The following is a 24270-nucleotide window of genomic DNA, read 5'->3' as shown; positions in this document are numbered from 1 at the left end:
ATAAAAGGAAGTAAATCAATTGAAGACTGATAGAGTCAAATTTGCGAAACTCTTTCTTTCTATATAACATTCCCCAAAACTATGGAATAACAATGGAATCTATATAGTTTATTCCTTTTCTGTGTTTTTCTCACATTTTATGTTCAACCATTTTTCCTTTTCTTCCTTTCCATTTAACTACCACATTTCATCCCATCACACACACATATATATATATATATATATATATATATATATATATATATATATATATATATATATATATATATATATATATGACATTTAAAATGCAACCTATGTAGAACACCACAACATAGTATCATAGTATGTTGTCTTCATATTTTCTATTAAAATGGTACAACTTTATCTTAAACTTATTGAAATCAATATATATATATATATATATATATATATATATATATATATATATATATATATATATATATATATATTTTTAATAAATAGTTTAAAGATTTGGATTAGTAGGCGGGTGATTTCATTGTAAGGATTTGGATGAGTGACGAATTTATTCATTTAAAAAAATGTTGCTTAAATAATAATTATTTTATTTTTAATGTATTTTATTATTATTATTATTATTATTATTATTTATAAATGTATAATTTACTTATAGTTTAATAAATGTTTACCTAAACTAGTTATAAATATATAGATTAAAATTGTTGGTATAATTAATTAAAACTTTTATGAATAACACTTGTTTAATTATGATAGTATTTTTTTTATGGAAAATAATTTGTTAATAAATAAATTTTCACAATTTTCTTTTACAATTATTAATATTTTTTAGGTGACTTTCCATTTTTTCTTTTTTCATTCTTTTTTTATATTTTAAAATTATTTAAAAATGTCACGTCTTATTATGAGGAAAAGATGTAAAAATTTAGTTGTCTAACTATTATTATCATTTTTTAAAATATTTAGGTATTCAATTATTTTGAAAAGATAGGTGTTTTTTTATGTGATACATTTTAAGCAATTTTTTATTTATTTAAGATTCGGTTGGTTATTGAAGCGGGTTTTTGTTTACGTAATTTAAAAGATTATATGAAAATTAAAATAAATTATAGTAAATATTTTAAATTAAGTAAACAAAATTGTTGAATACACAAAAGCAATATTTTGATGAAATGGTAGAAATCATATCATCATGTATGACCGTTTGTCTAAGTTTTTTTTTTTTAAAAAAAAGAATGTGATGACTTGAAGAAAAATTTGAAGTTATCTTTTAAATGGCAACTTCGATGTAAAAAAAAAAAATTATGCTGTCACCAAATTAGATGAGAACTTCTTTATATCATTGTAGTGCAAAACCATTTTGTTCATGCATGAGGGAGAGTGAAAACCGTTTTACACATACTATACAATCAATGTTCTATCATCATATATTACTAAAGTTGCAAATGTTTTTAATCAAAAACAAAGTGATATATGTACTATTCGTGGTGCATAAAGTGAAACGAATTCATCAGAAAGAGTCACCTTGCTCCATTCACGGTGTTCAATTGCTTTTGGACCGTGCTCGCACAGAACTTTCGGAAACAAATTCTTTTAATCGCAGCACTTGTTATTATTCGTAAAAAATATTAAAAATGAAATAAAAAAATAAGATCAGCAATTGACGGTTTATTATTAGTGACACTTTTGACTTGAAATTTTATTTAACCTCATAAAATTAATTTGTAAATTAAAATTTATATTATGAAATTATTTTATATCTAATCGTAAACTTTTAACTTATTAGAAGAAAACAAAAGAGAAGAGAAGAATGCAAGTTATTAGATGAAAAAATGTGATCCATAGGATTGTCCATGTCAGTATACGTATGTATGTTGCCTAACAAATCCATTGTGATACGTTCCAATCTGGAAAATCAGTAACCTAACATGGAGACGTTGACGCTATCAGTATCTTCAACAGTGACAACCTAAAAGTGCCTCAACAATACTCGTATTATTATTATTATTATTATTTGTATAATCAATAAATATAATCCTCAAAAGTAAAACCCTACATTGCCAGCTTATAGACACAGGAAAAACCCTGCACATACATACATACATATAGATTTGGAGAAACAAAAAGTGGCACCACATTAATACATACCTCTGCTACCAACACGTTCAACCAGGCATCCATATCATCATAACAGCGACCAGAACTTGCAGGCAAACCATGGGGCCCCAGAAATTCTCAACCAACGGTTAAGAAAAATCCAACTAACTAGAAGATTTCGATTATTAGAAATGCCCTTATTGGCTACCAAGAGCCACCTTTTTTTATTTAACCCAAAGCTGCAAATGGAAGAACCAAAACTACGCTACAAAAACCTCTCAGAAAACCTTTCTTACAAATTCCCCTTTTCCACACTGCAATTCGGAGAAAGATGGTAGCATCTGACACAATTATTTACTCCCAAATTTTCTCACTTCCCTCCATCTACTACTATGTGAGAAACAACAAGACTATGAACCAAACCTGTCTGGTGGTAGGTGGCTTCACCTTCTGATTATACCTTCCTAATGGGGTTGCACAATCTCACCCATTTACCATTCCGATAATGTATAGGTTAGCTTAACTTTAGAATTTCTTCAATTCAAACTTTTTTTTTTTGACAGTGAGTGTTGGCCGTTGGGTGGACCTTAAAGACATGATTTCTTGTCCTGTCTAATTTCTTATTATAGTGAGATTTTTTTGGCCTTTTATATTATCAACTTGATCTGTGTTCCATCTATTTATTTACTGTAAAATTGGGTGTTTTTTTTATTGAACAACTCATATTTGTTGATAGAAAGCTTATCCTTAAGTATCTGGTTAAGTTGTTGACATGGCAACATTGTGATAGAGAATCTGAATTTGTTTGTAACAGTATTGTATGATGTGTTAAAGTCCGATTACAAATAAGGTCTTGTATTGGAAATGTAAATATTGGTGTAAGATTTACAAGGATTTTGAACTCTTTTGTGATGTGAGTCCACCTAATATTCTTATCAAATTGAAGAATATAACCGCTCAATGCAATGTACATTATTCCTCAAGATTATACCAACTTACATCTTTTAAAGTTCATCAGAATTAGGCCAACATCACGTTAAAATGGTTATTGATATGCTTCTAATTATATTTTTAAATATATACACATTTTTATTATTAATTAAATTTTATTAAGGAATAGAATTCCTTTTTCGTTTTCATATGTTCTCTTACATTTTAACCAACATTAGTGTGTGGAAACAAAATGTATTTAAAAGCATACGGTTGGTATTTTTAGGTATATGATCATCGACATGGGTTAGTATAGCATAAATATCTAACACAACTCCCAAAGTGTATTCGGATATTTCATGACAATGAAAGTAAAATGAAATGGCAGATGATTCACAGTAAAGAAGTAGATGAAGTAGTAATAATAAAAAATAAATAAAATTAATTTCATATAATTTTATTTCCTACTTCCAAAATACTAACAAAATTGGTTCACACGAGCCATCTTTTTCTGGCAAGCAACATTAGACATAAAATGATTTATGCAAAACATACTAGAGATTATGTGAATTTTTCACATAACTTATGCACAACTTTGCCATACTTATAATAGTTCCATATAGAAAATACTAATTTGTAACTTGTTGCTATCTAAAAATTAAGAGATAAGAACACAAATTGGGCAAGTATTACAAAGGAAGAAATAAAATTGCATTTAAAGTTGGTCTTTCTTGAACGAAGTTGATGAGTGAATTTTGTTTAATTTTATTCCCACCCATCGAAACCAGTTCTACTGTTATGTTATGGTGTTGAATGTAAAAGACAAAAAGAATTGATTCCAGCATTGGTGACACCTTGATTGTGGGAGGGAAAGAGACTCTTATGACTATGCTCTCCGCTACTTTATATTCCCATTTCTGTTTCTGAACCCCTAATTTGACTTTCTACATTAAAAACACTCTATAGGCACATGCAAATCAAAGCTTTTTGATGATTGAAAAACATCACATGGTATAGCCATAACTGCATTTCTACCACCTTGCCAACAAAATTTAACAGTAAACATATTTGATTCGTGCAATAATACCATAAGCATCTTCAATCTACAGAAGGAAGCATCTTCTTTAAGTAGGCTTGCACTCATGGGAGAAAAAAGGGGAAGATATGTATGTACACGGAATCAAATCCAGGGGAAAAGCAAATGATGATATTCACAGAACGGTTTGAAAGACACCATGAAGAACAAACATCACAAGTCAACATTTCCTGTACACCTGCATTGACCAAAATGCCCTCACCCATTGTAATAACAAAATTCAACGGATCACCAAGGAGGACATGCTAGCTACCGCCAAACAAAATCATCAAAAACACAAAACCAGAGTCTTACCCAAAAAAAAATAAAGGAAAACTAAATGAATTTCCAAAGAAAAAAAAATAAAGAAAAGAAAACAGAGAAAAACTTGTTTCTCTCTTTTTATGAATTGGTAAGCGAGGGAGCGATTGTTTCAAATTCCAATCCCTTCTTTTGTTTAATTTTTTTTTTGTTTTTATTGAGATTTGCGTAGTGCTGGTTTGGTTTGCTTCACCGTGAGTGTGGCTTATGGTCACCGTCGCGGTTTGTTCCTTCGGTGACGGTGGCGAGCTTCTGAAGGTTGAGCTTGACGACGGTGTCGGCGAAGAGACGCGTGTCCTCTTCGGTGTTGCCGTCGGGGACATCGACGATGTAGGATTCGAGGACGACGGTGTAGATCTTAGCGTCTGCGTCGGAGTCGAAGGCGTGGACGCTGGTGACGGAGCGGTAGTTGCTGAGGCGGTGTTCGCCGCCGATGATGCTGAAACCGGTCACGCGGCGGTCGTCGTCGAGGAGGTCGAGCCGCTCGGTGCTGGTGGCGGCGGGGAGGCCGGATATGACATTGACGTCGCGTGTGACGCCGACGGCCATGTGGAAGGGGTCTTTGACGGCACAGCTCTTGATGAAGTGCTTGTAGGTCTGGGGCTTGTCGAAGCGGCGGACGACGGACCAGACGGCTTCCGGTGGAGCCTGGACGCGCTGGGCCAGAAGGGAGGAGCATTGGCCGGGGCCGACGAGGTAGGTGTGGTGCTCCGTGATGGAGGGGACGAGGGAGCTGAACTCGTGCGGTGTGAGGCCGGAGGGAGGGTTGAGGTGGTGGTTGGTCGGGATGCGGTGGTTGTCGTCGGAGTCTGGCTCCGATGTGGAGGCGGAGCTCTCACCTTTCTCCATGGCGGAGAGAGTGAGAGAAAGAGAGAGAGCGTGAGAAGGAGAGAGTGTGTAAGAGACGCTGTTGGCGCTTGCGGAACGAGACTTTGAGGAACGGTTAGGGGTATTCCTGGGAATTCCCTCTAAACTCTGTTTTCTTTCTCTCCCACTTGCTAATATATGCAACTCCACCAAAAATCACTGCTCACTTAAACTTCAAATTATACTTTTTTTTTTTGAAGTTCAAACCACACTTGCGAAGAAAATATGGAGCTTGAGTTTAAGTGTCTTGCTAAGCTTAGGTTAAAGGATTAAATAAACATCAAAATCAATTTTTACGGACCTTAATAAAATATTGCTTTCGATTTCTTATTTAATTAAAACACTGATTAGTACTTGTCCGAGTTTAATTATAAACAATAATATAAAAAGTCAAACAAAGTTTATTCACTTGTCGAAAATTGACCTCCAATTAATTTCTTTTTTTGCTAGTGTAAGAATTTTGTTACTGATTAATTTGAAAGTATTTTAATAGAATTTGTGAGAATTTGTAATTCTGGTGAACGTTTAAAATTCAACCCGCTTGAAATTTTTCTTTTAACGAAGTGAAATAGTTACCAAAAGATTTGAAGATACAGTGTTTTTAAATAAAATAGTTTTTTTTTTTTTTCACCTTTTATACACTTGAGTACTTACAAGTTTTTAATATCTAACTTATTTTATTTCGGGAAATAGTTTATTACAAAGTATCAATAATATTAATCGACACATATTAATTATGAATAAAGTTATTAAATATTTTTTTATCAATGTAAAATTAAAAAAAAAAAACACTTTACTCTTCTTACATTGTAGTAAAATAAATAAGTTTGAGTTATGTAATAAATTAAGTTTGAACTTATCTTATTTATTAAAGAAAAAATCAATTCAATAGTTAATAAATTTGAATCATTTACGAATAGATCAATTAGTTTATATTATTAATATGTGGATGTGTAGTAATTATTAAAGGTGGGTATCTAGGTTTAAGCTTGTGTGCTGCCTTTATTATAATTTGTAGTTTATGTGTCTAGGGACTTTTAATTCTTGACTTTCTTTTTGGATGGGATTCTTGTTTTACTTCGAAAATTAAATGGGTTTAGTATGTGGAAATATGGCAAACTATTTATACCCGCAACTCGAGTATGTTATTTAGAATTATTGTCTTTAAAATTTAAATTAAAGTATTAATATATTTGAAATATCTTATCTATTACTATTTATGGTGTATTATATGATAAGTGTAGTGACAAAATTATTCAAAGTGTGACAAAATGGAAAAAATATTTATATCATTTAAACTGCATTGTTCAACCAGAAGTTGTTTACAACCAAAAAAATAAAACTAGTAATAATCTACTTATTTTAATACGGATTTTATCCGTGAGAAATTTTCATTCTTTTTTAGTGATTACTAAGAGAAAAAATGATGATATTTGTATAAACGTGATATATATTATATTGGTTACAAATAAAGGGAAAAGGTAGAAAAACATTGTATTACATAATTTTAAATACGTCATTGAACAATAAGCTGTTGTTATAAGGAATGTAATAATACTTCCACATACAGACGTGTATGAATATACATATAATATTATATATATATATATATATATATATATATATATATATGAAAACAAATGACATGTGTTTTTAAATTTTTTTATTATAATAAAAAATAATAAAATTATTATTATTATGTTATTATTATAATTATAAAATTAAAATATTTTTTGTAACTTTATTGTAAATCATTTTTATATATTTTGTCCGTAATTTTATAATTAATAATGGACATATTGAAAAAAATATTAAATTTAAAGAAACAATTATTTAAAAAAGTAAAATTAATATAATAATTATTTTAATTTAAATATATATATATATATATTTTTAAGGGTATTGAAAAAGAAATAAGAACACAAAAATAAAAATTTCGTTATATATATATATATATATTGTGTAAATTAAAGAGCAATATAAAATCTATATGTAACACCGTCAATTTCATGAGATGTATATTTTCTTATGATTAACATCAATATAAAATTACATTTAGGTTAAGATTAAGATTGTGGTAATCGAGAAATTAGAAATTAGAACTGAAGACAACTAGGAAGGTAAGTGAATCGGAACATGTTAAAAATTTAAGTCTAACATTTATTAAAAATGAGAAAATTAAACAATATATAAGATGAAAATCCATAAATATATTGTTTTATTAAGATGATCAGATAAAGAGATATTTATGGTTAAAAATGTTTCCACTTGAGAAAGAGTATATAAATATGGAAGAGACTTTCCCTTAAGAGATATTGTTGATAATTCAAGTGTTAGTCTAAGTCTTATATTGAGTAGAAATTAAAAAGTTAATCAACATATAAAGATGAATAACACATAAACTTATTGTCTCAAAATTTTGAATTTAGAATGATATAATTCTTATGTAATTTAGATTAAGGTCTCGTTCATATTCTATCTTCAATGAATTTTTCTCTTAAAAGATTCACCAAGACGTGTGATAAAAAAATGACAAAAAAATATTAAGGTATTATATAGTTTAGAGTAGAAGATCTCAATAATAAAAAAGAAGTATGAGCGGTAAAAAGAAAACAAAGCACTTAGATATAAATACATAATATTTATATTGACTAAATCATGAATATAAATGTTCTAGAACAATTGATGTAAAAATTTATTTTTATAAAAATATTATTTGAATTTAAAGTACATTAAACTTATAATGATTCATACAATATGATATTCCAAATAATTGTTGTAAGACGAGTAATTACTCTTAAATTAACTTTGAAGTAATTTCAATATTTCAAAGACATAGGTTATGAATAAACTATAGTTATTAAATAATGTGTTTTGCTTAGAAATGTCTATAGAAAAAAATAATATTGTTGTCTAAATAAAATTTGAAATAAAAAGTCTATTACTAAATTTTTACTTATGTTCTGTTTTTTTTTCTCTCTCTTGCCTTAAACAACTTTTCAAATTGAAAAAAAAAACGTATATCTTACAAAAACATGTTTAGACTGTTATAAATGGTTTATTTTTTCAATGACCATTCTTCCATGTATACTAAGTGTTTTTCTCTTGTCTCATTGTGGAATTAGAGCTCCAAAATCTTTGATTTTTGAAGGTAAAATATTAACATCACATCACATTTGAATTTAATAAAAAAAATCAGGTATTGTTATTAGAGTTTGGCAACAGTAACGAGTCATATTATTTTTGCAATCCGTAGATTAATTCCTGGTGTTATTTTAAATATTGTTGAGGTTGGTTTGGTTTAGGTACGCCAACCATTTTTATTTTTTTTGTTTGTAAAAATGTTTTCGCCACACATGTCTGGGCTTAGAAAAATTTCGCCACATAATTGTTTTAACCAACTATTGGTCAATAATTAACGACACGATCAACAATATTAATTTTTTAACTGAAATGTATACATTCTAGATTCTATGTCTAGAATTTTGAGGGGAAAAAACAAACCAAAAGATATTTACAACGAGAAATTACATTAATATGAAAATTATTATTGATAAAAATATTTTAAATAAGATTTTAAAAATGGTAATGTTTATATTATTTTATCTAAGTTTGGTTTTATGGAGAAATATGTTTATTTGTTTAAGCTATAATTTGTATATTGCATCTATTCGGGTTTTCAATTTATTAAAAGACTAGTTGAATTGCATTGACAAAGAATCATGTATAATAATATTTGTTATGATATTGAGAAAACATGAGAAGAGTCACAGAGACAGAATCGAGAGGGAATGAGAAACAAAATCTGAAATCTAGTTACTAACTACACGATAGAATAGAATGTACGTGTTTATATATAATCAACAATTATTTATAACAACTTAACAATAAACTATCTGATTAATTAGAACAACTAATAATTTATATGCAACTAATTAACAAGGGCTCGCTTTAGTACGATAATACTAACCAAGCTCACATACTATACCATTGTTACCTTTAAGTACTATTAATTGACACATAATTTTAGTATATTATCTGTAAAAAAAAATTATTCATGTATTGTTAGTTATTGAAAATATCGTTGGATGTAAAACATTTTCATATTATTCAATTACAAATGTATGTACATTAATTTTGCTATTTTTTTGTAATAACTATCTTAGAATAGTTAAATAATATGACAATACATATTTAAATATTCTATATATAAATTACTATAATATTAAATTTATTAAAAAATAACTTCTTAACTTAATTTTTTGAAGTTTGATAATTACTTAATATTGATAGTTAAAATATTTCATTTTTCTATTTCTTCTTACCCAAATCATGTTTTTTTAAATAAACATAATTACATAAATAATGTCACACAGTTTTTTCGAGTGGTAGATTTTGTTAAAGAATCTTAGCTTTAAAAACTTTAGACAAAAGGAGTGAAATATAAAAATATTAATTGAAAGTAAGATTTTACCTTTTTTATTTTTATTAACATAAATCCATTTATCATTATTTTTAAAAGCAAAACAGGGTTAATATCGAGGTCATCATTAGCCATCTTCATTAAAGAATGTTTGAGGTTTTCTTTTTGTGTGTGATAATTAATATATTTTGTTTTATAGGTGATAAACAAAAATATATTTAATAATGATAAAAACACAAAAAAAAATGACATACAGCTTCATACTTGCAAAACTATTTTATTTGTCGTATATAATAATATAATATATATATATATATATATATATATATATATATATATATATATATTATATGTTTTGCAATAAAAATCATGTTTAAAAGGATTTCCTTTTTTGTCTTGACCTAGGACTTATAAAATGTGAGAAGTAACCTTCACACATCAAATACATATATGAGAATGAGATGATATATTTTCATATGAAAAGTAAGAATTATAAGAATTATGAGTCACAAATCCATTGTTCGACTTGTTTTAATGACTCATCATTGACCTGTCAAAAATAGGTTGGGTCAAACTGATTCATTAAATAGAAATGGATCACGTGTAATTACTTGTCCCACATAGGATAACTGTCAGGTCTGGTCAGACTAGTCCATAACTTTATTTTTTTTAAATATTTTTAATTTGTTTTCAATTTTTCTAAACTATTTAATTGATCAAAAGCATGATTAATCATATAAAATATTTTCTAAACTTTTAATTGATTAAATAAAATAAAATAATTATTATATTTACAAATTAAATTATTTTATTATAACAAATAATAAAAATTTAATTTTTAGATGTTAATAATTTAAATTATAATACTATTATACATTTACATTTTAAAACAAATTAATATAAAAAATTTATTTTTTAAAATGACTTTTTACTTTAATGTTTAATTTAAAAAAAAAAGACCAAATGATCAAGTTGGACTAAATGGATCACTTCAAAACGGGTTAAATTTTTTAACCTAATCCACAGGTTGAAATTTTTAACCTAATCCGTCCTATTTGGATTGGTTGACGGGCGTGATCCATCCCATTTAGACAGATCGGTTCATATTTATATGCATGTCGCGTCTGAGTGCGGTATATGCACACTTGCCTGCTTGCATCCGTGTGTGAATTTGACGATATTTTACGATGCTTTAATAACATTTTTCCCAATTAAAATCACTTCCAACTAACCAAATTTAAACTAGTTATGTTGGTCAAATTATCTCGGTTCCAAAACATGTCATGTGATTAGTTTTAAAATTATCCACATATACTCTTCAATAATTCGTACACAATTAATGTTGGGTATCAGAGTACCAGCACAAGTACTCACAACTAAAATACAAGATGAAAATAAAGGAACAAAAATAGATAATAGGCAACGAATATAATTTATTCAAGAAAAGGAAAAATTACATATCATTCTCTCTAATCCCAAGGAGAAAACAATGACAACCCCTCTCTTGGAAATAGGAAAAACTAATACAAGGAGAACCTTAAAGGAGAAACTAACCTTCTCTCTTAGAGGAGAAACTAATATTCTCTTTTAATTCTTCTCTCAAGCAAGTAAAGTAAAAGGAATAGAAAGGGAGAGACTTTGGGATAATTTCCTAAGGAAACACTGGACTCCTTTTATAACATTAAAAGTAATCTCCAAAGTAAGTTCCCATCGATGTGGGACTTCTTTTCTCACAATCTCCCACTTGAAGATTTTGATGAAATTAATCAAATCTTCACACCATGCTTTATTCTCTGCCTTCATGTTGCTTGTTCTTCTGGTAGACTTCAGTAGGATCGAATCCACGTAGACTTCATTGACACATAATTCTGATCCTCCAAAACGCAATGCAACACCTGAGGTTCCTCCTAAGGACCTCTTGTTAATACTTCACTGCTCTCCACCAAACCCGCCATGAACCTACTAACCACTCCCACTGCTTGTGCAATGTCTGGTCTTGTACACATCATAGCATTCATAAAGTTGTCCACCACCGATGCACTCGGTACTCAAGACTTCTCCATCCTCTCCGCTTCACTGCTAGGACTCATACGTGAGGAACAATTGATAGAAAGTGGGGTTGAAATTGGCTTGCAATCTTGCATGTTGAAGCGTCGCAAGATTATCAGTAAGTATTTCTTCTGAGAAAGCCAAACCTTCCTATCTTTTTTGTCTCGGTGTATTTGCATCCCTGAAATCCTTGTTTGCTGGTTCCAAGTCCTTCTTCTCATACTTCCTAGCCAATTACGCCTTCAATTCTTGGATTTGAACTTTGTTGGGGCCTACCTCCAACATGTCATCCACATACAACATCAATGGTCTAAACACCCAGTCTGTTGTAACCGAGGCTTATGAAGGAATCAGATCTCTGGTACGAATACCTGAGCTCTCTTTAAACCGTACTGAGATTTGTTCAACCATGCAAACCAAGTTTTCTTGTTCTTTAACGCCTTCTGGTTGGAGCATCATTTCATTTCTGCTTAACAATAACCTTGTGGGTAGTGGGACCCACAGGTGGTACCCCTTCACATTGTTAGCATAGCCCAAACACTTAATTTTCCCCAGTTTCAAGCTCTACTCGTGCTTTGAATTCCTTGAACTGGCAACAACACATTTGACTTCCTCTTAATGTAGTACACCCACAATCTCCTGGAGTAAACTTTGATTCTCCTAGTGATAACTCTGGTGATTCCCTTACATCATAATAAATCAAGTCTTCTTGTGTTTTCTTTTTTCCTGGTAGTCAAACTAACCATCTGCGATCTATGACTATGTTTGTTGGCTTACCACACAATGCTCGCGTAGAGGTAAAACAACCTTCTTGAGCCCGAGTAAGAGATTACGTTCTGCCTGGATTTGCAAACTTCGCTCTAACTTATACCCAAGTTTACGATGTCACGTCAACACCGCTTCTTCTTGACTTGTCGATGCAATCATTGCATTAGCATCCTGCAACGTATCTCCAAAAGCACATACACATCTGCCATGATCTTCTGAGCTTTCATGACTTACCAGATCTCTCCTCTTCATCACAGAATATCTTCGTCCTCCGAGGTATTTGCCATACAACCTTGTGAGGTTGATGCCTCAGAGTTCTTTCCTCCATTCTTCAAATGCCAACAATCTTTCTTCACATGCCCTCTTTTGCCACAATGGTAGCATTTGAGATGCTTCTTACTTTGATATCTATCATGAGACTGACTCCCACTAGATCCACGTTCTGTTGATCTACCTCTCGTCATCACCAAAGCTTCTATTTGCCTTGCACTTTCCACCATATCCTCTTTGTTCTTTCGTCTGGATTCTTCTTCAAGAAGAGCTCCGGCAACATCCTCAAAGTGTAGGAGGTCAGCAACGTTGTAATTTGTAATGTTGATGACAAGCTGATCATATGAATCAGGTAAACTTTGTAGTAGAAGCTCCGCACGTTCATTTTCAATTATGTTGAAATCTGTCGCTGAAAGTTGGGCAAACAACGTATTTAGATTGTTGATGTGGTCTGTTACCGATGTGGACTCACTCATTCGAAGAGTATAGAGTTTTCTCTTCAAGAATATTCTTGTGTGAAGTGACTTAACCTCGTACAGGCTTGTGAGAGTATCCCAAATCTCCTTCGCTATAGTCTTCTCCCCAATGCTGGATAAAACCGCATCTGCCAATGCTAAGTGCAAATTTGCTATAGCATTGTTATCTATTTCCTTCCACTTTTTATCTGTAATGCCGACAGGTTTTTCTTCAATTGCTTCTAGACAATTGTCTTTTCTCAAAATTGCCTTCATCTTCAGTTTCCACAATGAGAAATTTTTCCCATTGAACCTCTCTATCTCGTATCTTGCTGTCATGGCCTTAAAACCGACTTATGCACTTCTCACTATGAATAGTACTGTCTACTGGAACAATGGAAGCAGACCGTGAACCAGTGCACCAGGTAATTCCCAGGAAAGAGAGGTGGGTCACTAATGGACACGCTTAAGTACCAAGTCTTTCCTAGCCAGAACTTTCCTAGACATGCACTTTCACACTACCACACTTTATCCACTATCACATCACTATTCTAATGACAATAGCAGCGGAAGATAATCACACAAACGAACCAACAGCTCTGATACCACTGTTGGGTATCAGAGTACCAGCACAAGTACTCACAACTAAAATACAAGATGAAAATAAAGGAACAAAAATAGATAATAGGCAACGAATATAATTTATTCAAGAAAAGGAAAAATTACATATCATTCTCTCTAATTCCAAGGAGAAAACAATGACAACCCCTCTCTTGGAAATAGGAAAAACTAATACAAGGAGAACCTTAAAGGAGAAACTAACCTTCTCTCTTAGAGGAGAAACTAATATTCTCTTTTAATTCTTCTCTCAAGCAAGTAAAGTAAAAGGAATAGAAAGGGAGAGACTTTGGGATAATTTCCTAAGGAAACACTGGACTCCTTTTATAACATTAAAAGTAATCCCCAAAGTAAGTTCCCATCGATGTGGGACTTCTTTTTTCACAGTTAACAAACTTAGATTAGAGCAAGTCAACCACTATTATTTATAGTAACTTATACTAGAACCAACTAAATGATAAGTATATGAATCACATGCAAATGATGAACAAAGTCAATTCTAATAACAGTTTGCAACCTGAAATAACATGTCCTTTAACATGCGAAGAATAGAAAGAAACTCAGAACAATATTTCTGTCTAGAATAAATTAAACGAAAATGATGTACTAGAAGAAAATGAAGGAAATAAGTAATTATTTGGTTTTGCAATTACAGGTACATAGCATGAGCCATTTATAGCAAAAGAGGAATATTAAAGATGGTAGTATCCCACATTGTGATTATACAATGCATTCATGTCATGGTTTCGGGTCAAAGGGGGCAATTAAGATTCCTTCACGACAACTTTAATAAAATATGGGATGTTACGCGAAGCATCCCAAGTCACTGGAACTTCCTCTGTTTCTCAATGCACCATTACCACCTCTTCTCCAAACTTCTTATGCAAAACCTGCATAACAATAATAATATCAATAATTTAATCATTTTAATAACTGTATAGGAAATAATAATAATAATAATATTTTATATTTAGTTGAGGGTCATAATTAATTGTGTTTGGTCCCTAGGGATGTGTAAGAGATAAATGGCCCACAAGAGGTTTCCAACTCCACACAGTGTTGCGTTATGTCAACAGCAACTTGCAGAAGCTACCCACTTCTCCAACCATTTATGTGTTCACATTTCTCTCTAATTCACTATAAATATAATATCAACATTAAGTATTATTCATACAATAATTTCTACCTATCTTCTCCATCTATTTGCTTTTCTTTTATCTCATCTCATTATATCATCACCTACTTCATCACATATCTTTATGTATTCTCTCTTCTTATTTCTGTTGCGTATGTAAAAGGGTGATGTACAACATCACTCATGTATAATAATCGGATGTGACATCGATGGCTTAGTAGCTATAATCATGGATTAGAATATTTCATGCATTCAAAATCAAAGTGAAATTAAGTTGACCAATTGATGCAGTTATTTTCAGACTCCGGGTTATGTGAAAGCAAGTAGATTAATGTGGTAGAGCACAATTCTAGAAGAATCTGATGACAATATTTAATGGGAAAATAAAAAGGTGAAATGATTAAGGGAATATATAATTGGATGAATTGATGAGAGTTCAGGATTATGATTGTTGTCTGTATTAATAATGGTGTTAAAATAATAAAACTTTGCAGACAGAGAAATAATTTCATTGGTTGGTGGCATCCAAAAGATGATGGTCATTGCACAACTAGAAACTGTCTGCTTGTAGCCACCATTTGATTCCATTATTATGAAGTGAAGTCTCTGCTTTTACAATTTTATTTTGCTTACCGATAATTACACTAAAAACATTGCTGTGGCTGTATTATGAGGTCATCTGAACCAGACAGATTAGTTCCAAAACTTAAAAATGGATGTCTGCATCATTCCACGGATTTTCCAGCTCACCACAGTTTTCTCTCTTCGAACAAATCTATACACTGTTACTATCTAATACACAACAATTATGTAACATTTATTAGTATAATTTCAACGCCAGCCAGAATATCCATTTCATTTTCATTGCTGCAAGATTCACGAATCATAATGGCCACAAATAAGTGTTTAGCATTTTAAATTTGGTGGTCATGAGAACATCTCTCAGCCGGCCAATAAGAGCAGGCCCTGCTGTTTTCAATTGATACCATGAAAAGTAATAAGCACAATGCCAGATATTCCATTTCTTTTGGTTTTTATTTTTAAAATAAGTATGTATATGCCATTGTTATGGCATGAACATGAAATTCTCTTTAGACCTTTCGTTAGTGGGTGTATCTGATTCCAACACCTTAACAAATCATTTTTCAATTACACCTTCTTTGCCTCTGACGGCTCACTACGATTTATAGACTTTAAAAACTAATGTATTTCCTCAAATTTATAACGTTTTGGCTCTGTCTGAAAAATATGACATGTGATATTAGTATGTCAAATTTGTTGCTTATTCCCTAAACACATCCTTAGTTATGTTATGTTATGTGAAATAATCATTTAAAAACTCTAGGTCCGTCCAAACAACGAGATCGATGGCATCTCTTTTCCAATAATTCGACTTAAATAATTAGAAGTATTGGGTTTTGTCTGAACCTGGAATCTAAGATAGTGTTATTACAGTTCATGATTTCACATGGTCCCTTAAAAACTGCGATGCTTCATTTCCCCAAGTACTCCAGTGCAAACAATTGTATACTTTTGTTTAACATTCATACAAGTCCCAAACAATTTTGTTCTTGAGTATATAATTTGGTGTAATATATCAGATGAGAAAACAAAATCTATTAAAAGAGATTAATTCTTTATATTTTAAAAAATAGTCTTTGATTTCTGATAAATAACTATCCTAGATTTATCTCATCCAAATCTAATCTCATACTTCTTTAATACCAGAAAATTCATGGTAGGGTAAAAGAAATAAAAGAAACTAACCAATGTTATGAGGATCAGCAACCTAGTAGTTTTAAATGTGGCCAACTAACAGTAGATACTCGTTTCTTCTCAACTTGGCCTTTCTTTTCCTTCTTCTTAGGTCTATTCTTCACCACCTGCACCTGTTGCTTAGGAGGGCACGAGTTTTTGATTTGTTCCTTCTCACTCTCACATTTTTCCTGCAACATGTTAAAGGTTGATTCTGAGATTCATTCCAATAATAGCATAGGATTCTGCAACCAGCAGAAACATCTTGTAAATTACTTCTATGTTGCTGAAGGTGTTGCCAATGCCAAGGTAACAATAATATAAAACAAAAAGGTTATGTAGTACACACTGCCTATGATGTTGCTGGCAATTCATTTACATTTTCCCATCGTAACCTAATTTGCTGGCTCTTTGGACTTTACTGCTTAGTTTATTTAGATACATGACAACCAGAAAGAAAAAAAATATAAGCTCCATTAATTCGTGACGCGCATGATTTCTTTCTTTTATCTGTATGAACACACACACACACACACTGTTTAACAAACAGATGCATAATTATTTGTGGTCCTTACAAATTTTCATGTTAGGTATGCCTTATATTCTAATCTAACTGGATTTGGGTACATTTTTTAAGGGTGAAAGAGACATAATGTTAATATATTTTTTCTCATATCTAGAGGTTACCATTGTATTCTTTATTCTTGCTATAACAGGAAGTATTGTGATCTAGGACCGAAACCGAAACTCTAAGCACTGATTGTAGCACAAGAATTAAGAAGAAAAAATTGTATGAAATTTAGTTTAATTGACTCTTGGATGGTGACAGTGAATAAAAAATTTACAGGGGTTAGTTGTAAACCTGTAAACTATAATGTAAACATTTGACTCTTCAACAATCAATAATTTAGTAGAAATAATTAACTGTTCTATTTCAGTAATGTTGTTTTTTTTTTACCTGGGATATTTCATTTGTCTTAATAGGCACTAATCCTCTCTCAGTATTATCTGAGAGATTGTTGAAAGTTGGAAACGAGCGACATATTTCTGTCTTGGATCCCTGGCTGGTAGAACACTCCCCAGAAATTTGTGTGGAATCACGGGACAACGGTACAGAATTTCCGCTTGAATCAATCTCTACATAAAGCTAAAAACACATCATTGGGTTAATTTACATGGTAGATAATTAATATGTTTACACTTTAAAATAATTAAATTCATGTAATGACAGTGTTGATGCACCAAACAGTGATGATTCTCTCCAACATAGAAGTGAGTGTGACTGTATGGTATATGTTGCTCAGTAATGGATGCTTATGAAAGGATGTCATTTTCATAGGCATGTAGATGACAGTAAAAGAATAAAAATCTCATTTATGTAAAGAATTTTTTATGCTACGGTTGAATCACGATTTGAACATACATAAAAAGTTTGTTCATTTTTGCATAATTGTTTTGAAGTAAATATCTATCATAATTTTTTATTCTACAGACAAAAGTAGAGCGAATTTAATGTTTAACCTTAAAAAGTCTGTGTTCAAGAGAGGCAACTCGATCCAACATTGTGCCTTTAAAGAGATCCTCTTTGGTGGACAAATCCAAAGATTGTTTGGCTTTGTCAGCAGGGACATTGCTGCCATATCTTTGTTTTCTTTCTAAGTATTTCATCTGTCATGACAACCATAAACACACATGTATAAGGAAAAACCGAGGCTCACAAGGATAAACAAATGTTTGAAAGGCTAAGATTCTAAGAAAGATATGTGAGAAAATTGACGTGATTGTGACAAATAAGAAGAAGGTTATTAGGGAAGTGAAAAGGTCACAATGAACTCCAAATGATCCAGCCTAGCAATGAGAGAGATGGATGAGTGATGAGAGGGTAGTTTGGGGTCATCCATTTTTGGCACGTTCCAGTGTTCTGTGTTTCGATAAAATAAGAATGATGTGTTATATATTATCACACTCACTGCTCGCACTCAACAGAGACATAACAAACAAGAGGAGAAAATCAACTCACCATTCAACTGCGACATTTAATCGTTCGCACCTTTTCCTTGGACCCAGATTGGTCATACATTAGTTTGTTATGTCACGTGCCACTAACCATTTTTTTCTCACTTCGTTACACTGAATACAACGACTGGGTCTTATGAATGTTTTATTTTCTGGCGTTTTTCTTGTTATCATTTTTCATATTAAATTTGTAAATTTTGGGGTTCTTTTGTTACAATCTTTTGCCGTTTGAAAGATAACGTGGTGTAAATATGATTTCATGATAGTTAGCCACTACTCCTAAGTGAACTGGATTGGGCCTTGCATATCAGATTGTCTTCATGGGCTATCCCTTATATCATAAATCTTTGGCACTTTCTTCCGATACCTATCAAATTCTTTTCTGCACCCCATCACACCGAAATAGAAACTTCCGAAAATTTTGATTCTGAACAGGCGTGAGTGGTTTTTCCGAAAAGATATTTCCAAAATTGGTGAGTGTCTTTGGAAAAATTATTTTCGGATTTGGTCAAGTATGTTGCAGAAAGTAAATTTCAGAAATTCACATATTAATGGAGGTGCAAGAAGAAATTTGATAGGGTGCAAACCTGATTCTGGAACAGAATTCTAACAGTGACAAAATCTAGCGATTACTTCATACTTCCGGCAATCATATAATCTACTTTCTGAATAAATTCTGTCCATTGACATCTCAGGAAACGGTAGAATAATCTTAATTGACAAGAGTGCATTATTTCCTTACAACAATTTCTGTAGTATTTACTGTCAGGTTTGGACTAAGGTGCATCATGAAATCTAAAAAACGAACTTAAGTTAGTTTACATAAGATACAGTGTGCCCACCAAAAAAAGTTAAGATACAATTGATCCAATTCTTGCAAGTTCAAATGATTGCATCCTATCTTGATCACAAACCTCAAGTTCACACTGTACTATTAAGATACATTTGAAATTGCAAGAATTAGATTTACCATTGTATCTTAACTCTGAAATTGTTTTCTAGGACGTTGTTTGTGATCTAAAAATATTTCAAGCATAAAGGAAAACACTTAACCCTGAAATAAAGTGCTGCTGTATAACCCCGGATGAAAGAACGATTCCCTGAAGCAATAACAAGTTAAGCCTTTTGTGGGCATATTGCAATTGAAATGCGTGAAATGAAAATGTTTTAGGAATTTAAAAGAAAAAGAAACATGGTCACTCAATGGCACTGCTGCTATCAGTGGTTCTGTATGAATTAATTATGCAAGAGCTGATCTTGTCATCTCATATGCCAAGAAGCAAGCTGCATTAGCAGGAACACTTCGGGCCATTGCTGGACCAAAACCCTTATACAGGCCTTTGAACCCCTCAGTAGCTGAAATTCTTCTGAAAGCATCAATTGAACCAGAGAACTTGGGGTTTTTGTAATCATCTATTTGAATCACACTCTTAATAACATCAGTTGGGTAAACTGCGAGCCAGTAAGCACCTCCAGCCAAGCCTCCAGCAAGCAACAGAGAACCTCTATCCAGTCCTGAGGTATCAGTGCCACCAGCAAGTAATTGCTTTAGTGCTTCATATACACCAAACAATGCAGCATTTCCAGGTACTTCACGAGCCATGGTGGGAACCATGCCCTTGAACAGACCTCTTATGCCCCCTTCTGACCTGAGAACTTGCCTGGCCACATCCACGGGTCCCCCATATTTCACTGCCATGGTTGCTGCTCCAGTGCCAGCTAATGCACTTTGTGCTTGCAATCTGATATTCACCATGAAACAAAACAGTTAGAAGATCAATACATTGTCTAAGTACTTCTGTTTAAATGATTATATGAAAAACGAATTCAGGAAAAGTTAACTGCAGCTCAATTCACTCAGCTTATTCTCATGACTATCTGATTTCATGTCAACCACAAAATACATGATTGGATTTGTCTAAAGTGAACACTACAACAAGGGATGGTTCACAGAAAAGTTATTGCTATCAAAGAGGTCAAAATCTATGAAAAGTTTTAGAAGGAGAAAAAAGAAACAGTAGATATAGATGTTGATAGAAAGAATATACAGGAAATGTAACGAAACCATGAGCATTATTAAATCATCATCAATAACCTCTGACCTGCATTTGATCAATTCAGTAGGGCAAGCTAGAAAGGAAACAGCAATTCCAGCTCCAGCTCCACAAACAATCTGCTGATTTACTGTGAGAGTAGCACCAGGATGCGACCTCAGTAATGTTTCCATTTGCCCCCTAACTGAAAACAGAACAGCATTGAAGGCTGCTACTGTGGCAAGTGGGGCTCCCATACCCTTGTATAAACCCCTTGGACCTTCAGCTGCCACCGTCTGCTTGACAGCATCAATTGCACCAGAATATCTCGGAAGCTGGCCCGGGAGGGGTGTAGGCTGGCTTTGGAGCTTGACCTTTATGGTGTCAAATGGGTGGCCAACTATTAGTTGCGCCACCCCTCCAATAGTCCCAGCAGTTAGGTCCTTTGCCACATCTCCCATCTGAAAAATAAAAATTCCAAGAATGAAAACTGAGGATATGACAAGTAACTTGAACATGTGAAGGATAGAGAACAGGATTGTTTGTTTCAAAAACACGACTCCTTGGTGTTTCTTTCCCTTTAATTTCTGCTGTTCAAGTGAAAATGTGACACAAGTTCAAGGTATATATGATATTTTTCAGGATAAAACTAGAGCTAAGAAGAGAACTAAACTTCATTAGAGTAAACCCTCATCCTAGTGTTTGAAAATTCATGTATGAAACTGTAGGCCATGACTTTATAGATGTCATTATTAGTCTACTTGGCCGGAAAAAACCTGTAGAGAACCAAATCGAAAATAACTTTCCCCAATGTCAGGGATCAAAGTATCAAGGATTTATGTGACTGACAATTTACAAGTTAAAGGACTAGAATGAGGATTTCCACTTTTTTTAATTCTATAGTGGTAATTTCATTAGAGAAGCATATTCAACACCAATTATGTCAAAATGCAGATGTTGGAAAGTAATAATAAAATAAATTCTTTAATTTGCTTCATATCCTGTGCTACTTCGGAAAATATTTATAAGATGTAGTAATTACAAAATCAATAACAATAACATCAACAGCTTTATCTCACTAGGTGAGGTGGGATGCATGAATAACAAAACCTACTAATCTCAGTTAAAAAACTAAATTTCTTGGGATATTATTGACCGTGTTTAATAATTTCCTCCGATAATTTCCTCCGGTGTTCTTCTTGTCCACCCTCCACCCAAGGCTAAAATATAAAAGAACATACAACCCAATGCCCTCATGATGACTCTACTGACCAATGCAGATGTCCTAATCACTATCTTGTGTAAAATAAGAAAAAAGAAAACATATTAAGACCTAGAAAAATTTCAAAGGTAACAATGAATTAATTGCTGCTGCAGGACATAGTACTATCACATCCCTGAGAAATTATCCTTTAGGCAGTAGAGATCAGACAACTGAATTGACCCAACCAGTCTTGTAATTAGTGCATGGATCCTCTAGAGGTGCCTAAAACTCATACAATTCCACAAAAAGGTACAGTCATAAACTTTCTAACTGGTGAAAAAAATCTCTACTTATCATTAAGCTGCTTAAAGGTTAAGTTTAAATTCTACAACTTTAGAGCTTCCCAGGCTTGACACGAAGGTATAATGAGAGTGTTGTTTGCTAACTAGCTCAAAACTGTTCTGCATTATTTTCTTAACTTAATCCTAAACGACATGAGGCCAGAAATAAATCCAAACAACTTTTAACAGTGTCATTATGTAAGGGTTGGAAGAAAAGGAAAGGAAGAGGAAAATGCCACAGCTATGAAGATCAAACTCATTCTAAGGCATGTAAGACATTTCCGTCCCTTTGTGATCCATCTTAATTAACTCTCAAAGGATATCCAGATACAACAAAAACAAAAACCAAAAGTGGTTCAAATCGAAACAGTATCCAGATACAACAAAAACAGAAACCAAAAGTGGTTCAAATTGAAACGGGTTAAGGATATTAAAACTCCATCTTCCACTCTTTTTGCTTCACAGATTAAATTAAATAAATAACCTCTCTCTCTCTCTCTTTCTGATTTAACAAAGTACCCACGAATTCACAGAGACAAATTCCAGAAAAATAACTCCAACTAATTTAGATCCCAGAGATAAAGAGAGAGACTATTGTGGGAATCAAACGTCTAAAGAAAGAAGGATAGGATACATAGAGTATGAGTATAAGAAATTAGAAATCGGATCGCTGATGTTTGCATGCATTTATCCTTGTAAAACAAAACACTTTTGAACAAGGTCAGAATATTACTGTGCTTTCACCTGTTCCCAAATAAATAGATGAAATAAGAATGAAGTTGAACCAACACTCTTGTTAGGAGTGCAGAGTGAAGAAAACAACAGTATTGTATGTAGAATAAAAGGGATGAAATGAAAGAAGAAATGATAGTATTGATAGAAATGAGAGCGGTTCAAAATAAGAGAGGAGTGTTAGGTGAATCTGTGAAGTGGGTTGTTTCTGAAGGTGACAGATACTAATCCAAATGTGAAACACACGACAAATTTTAGGTAACAACAGAATATTAGAGTTACAGAACCACACCAGAAAGAAATTTTGAGAGAGATGTGCAATGTACAAACCAGAGTTTTTTCAGATGATAACACAGGATGTCTCAGAAACCCGCTCTGTCTCTGTGTCTCCGACTCCAATGAATAGATGATATGAACTTATGCAGGAGAGAAACATGGAAATTCAATTTATATGATTTATTTATTTATTTTCATACCAGAGTAATTCCTAATAAAGTTAAAACTAGTTTATTTTATTATTTTTTAGTTTATAATTATATTTTACTTTTCACAGCATATTTAATTTTTTTCATTATTATAATTATATTTATTATATTAGATTCTTGATATGCACGTCTTTTTTTTAATAATTATTTTTCTAACTTAAAATATTATTTTGTCAATTTTATTGTCTAAATAATCTTTTTTATAAAATTGATATTTTTATTTAATTTTCAAAATTTAATTATTTTAAATTAAAATAATTATTTATAATAAAATTGTAAAAATTATTAATATTTATTAGCTTTTATTATCATTCAAAACAGTGGACACACATGCTGGTCCTCATGTGTTTTGATGAAAGAATTTTATTATATATTATAAATTTCTTTGTAGTCTTGCATGCATATTTATGATTTTGACTTTAGATATTGTAACTTTATAATAAATTAAGAAAGAATAAAATAAAAATATTTAAAATATCAGTGTATAATATATTTATTAGTTGGAAATTGGAATGACAACTGTTAAGTTAAGCAAATACAGACTCTTGTCTTTCTGATAAAAAAAAATTCTTTGCTACACATCAAATTTGTAAAAATCATTGTTTAAAAATGTAAATTCAAAAAAAACTTGCATTGAAAACTATAATTGAAATAAAAACATAAAAATGAAAAATGTTTTAAAAAATAAATTCAAATAAACTCTGAGAAAATTACAAA

The 24270-nt window shown here is 31.8% G+C and overlaps 3 protein-coding genes and 1 long non-coding RNA gene across 7 annotated transcripts; 1 reads left to right on the top strand and 3 right to left on the bottom strand.

Annotated features, from left to right (window-relative positions):
* Window positions 1–1978: 1978 nt before the first annotated feature.
* Window positions 1979–2815, top strand: LOC146888490 (uncharacterized). Its single transcript, XR_014986601.1, has 2 exons — window positions 1979–2509; window positions 2640–2815. It is a non-coding gene; the product is annotated as an uncharacterized LOC146888490 (long non-coding RNA).
* A 1376-nt stretch (window positions 2816–4191) lies between these two features.
* On the bottom strand, window positions 4192–5405 carry PYL1 (PYR1-like 1). The gene has a single exon (XM_028052483.2). The coding sequence runs from the start codon at window positions 5249–5251 to the stop codon at window positions 4592–4594; it is 660 nt and encodes a 219-aa protein (XP_027908284.1). The 5' UTR covers window positions 5252–5405; the 3' UTR covers window positions 4192–4591.
* Window positions 5406–14403: 8998 nt separating this feature from the next.
* On the bottom strand, window positions 14404–18709 carry MSP2 (microspore-specific promoter 2). 2 transcript variants are annotated; one of them, XM_085667694.1, is made up of 5 exons: window positions 18569–18709; window positions 18264–18410; window positions 17701–17889; window positions 16755–16933; window positions 14404–14742 (listed from the first exon to the last, which is right to left on the bottom strand). In XM_085667694.1, the coding sequence occupies exons 1-4, from the start codon at window positions 18641–18643 to the stop codon at window positions 16769–16771; spliced, it is 576 nt and encodes a 191-aa protein (XP_085523820.1). In that variant the 5' UTR covers window positions 18644–18709; the 3' UTR covers window positions 14404–14742; window positions 16755–16768. The 2 variants fall into 2 exon arrangements, with proteins under 2 accessions (XP_085523820.1, XP_085523815.1); XM_085667689.1 differs by having other exon boundaries at window positions 14406–14742; window positions 18520–18672.
* A 1104-nt stretch (window positions 18710–19813) lies between these two features.
* Window positions 19814–23515, bottom strand: LOC114168759 (mitochondrial carnitine/acylcarnitine carrier-like protein). Of its 3 annotated transcripts, none has more exons than XM_028053683.2 (3): window positions 23399–23515; window positions 20861–21252; window positions 19814–20500 (listed from the first exon to the last, which is right to left on the bottom strand). In XM_028053683.2, the coding sequence occupies exons 2-3, from the start codon at window positions 21250–21252 to the stop codon at window positions 19999–20001; spliced, it is 894 nt and encodes a 297-aa protein (XP_027909484.1). In that variant the 5' UTR covers window positions 23399–23515; the 3' UTR covers window positions 19814–19998. The 3 variants fall into 3 exon arrangements, with proteins under 3 accessions (XP_027909484.1, XP_027909493.1, XP_027909502.1); XM_028053692.2 differs by lacking the exon at window positions 23399–23515 and adding an exon at window positions 23081–23367; XM_028053701.2 differs by lacking the exon at window positions 23399–23515 and adding an exon at window positions 23070–23252.
* Window positions 23516–24270: the final 755 nt, after the last annotated feature.

Source organism: Vigna unguiculata, chromosome 2 (assembly GCF_037176805.1).
Source record: "Vigna unguiculata cultivar grain cowpea cultivar isolate G323 ecotype 2 chromosome 2, ASM3717680v1, whole genome shotgun sequence".
Classification (NCBI taxonomy): Eukaryota; Viridiplantae; Streptophyta; class Magnoliopsida; order Fabales; family Fabaceae; genus Vigna; species Vigna unguiculata.
The sequence above is the reverse complement of the archived record's forward strand: the minus strand, read 5'-3'. Positions and strand labels throughout refer to the sequence as shown.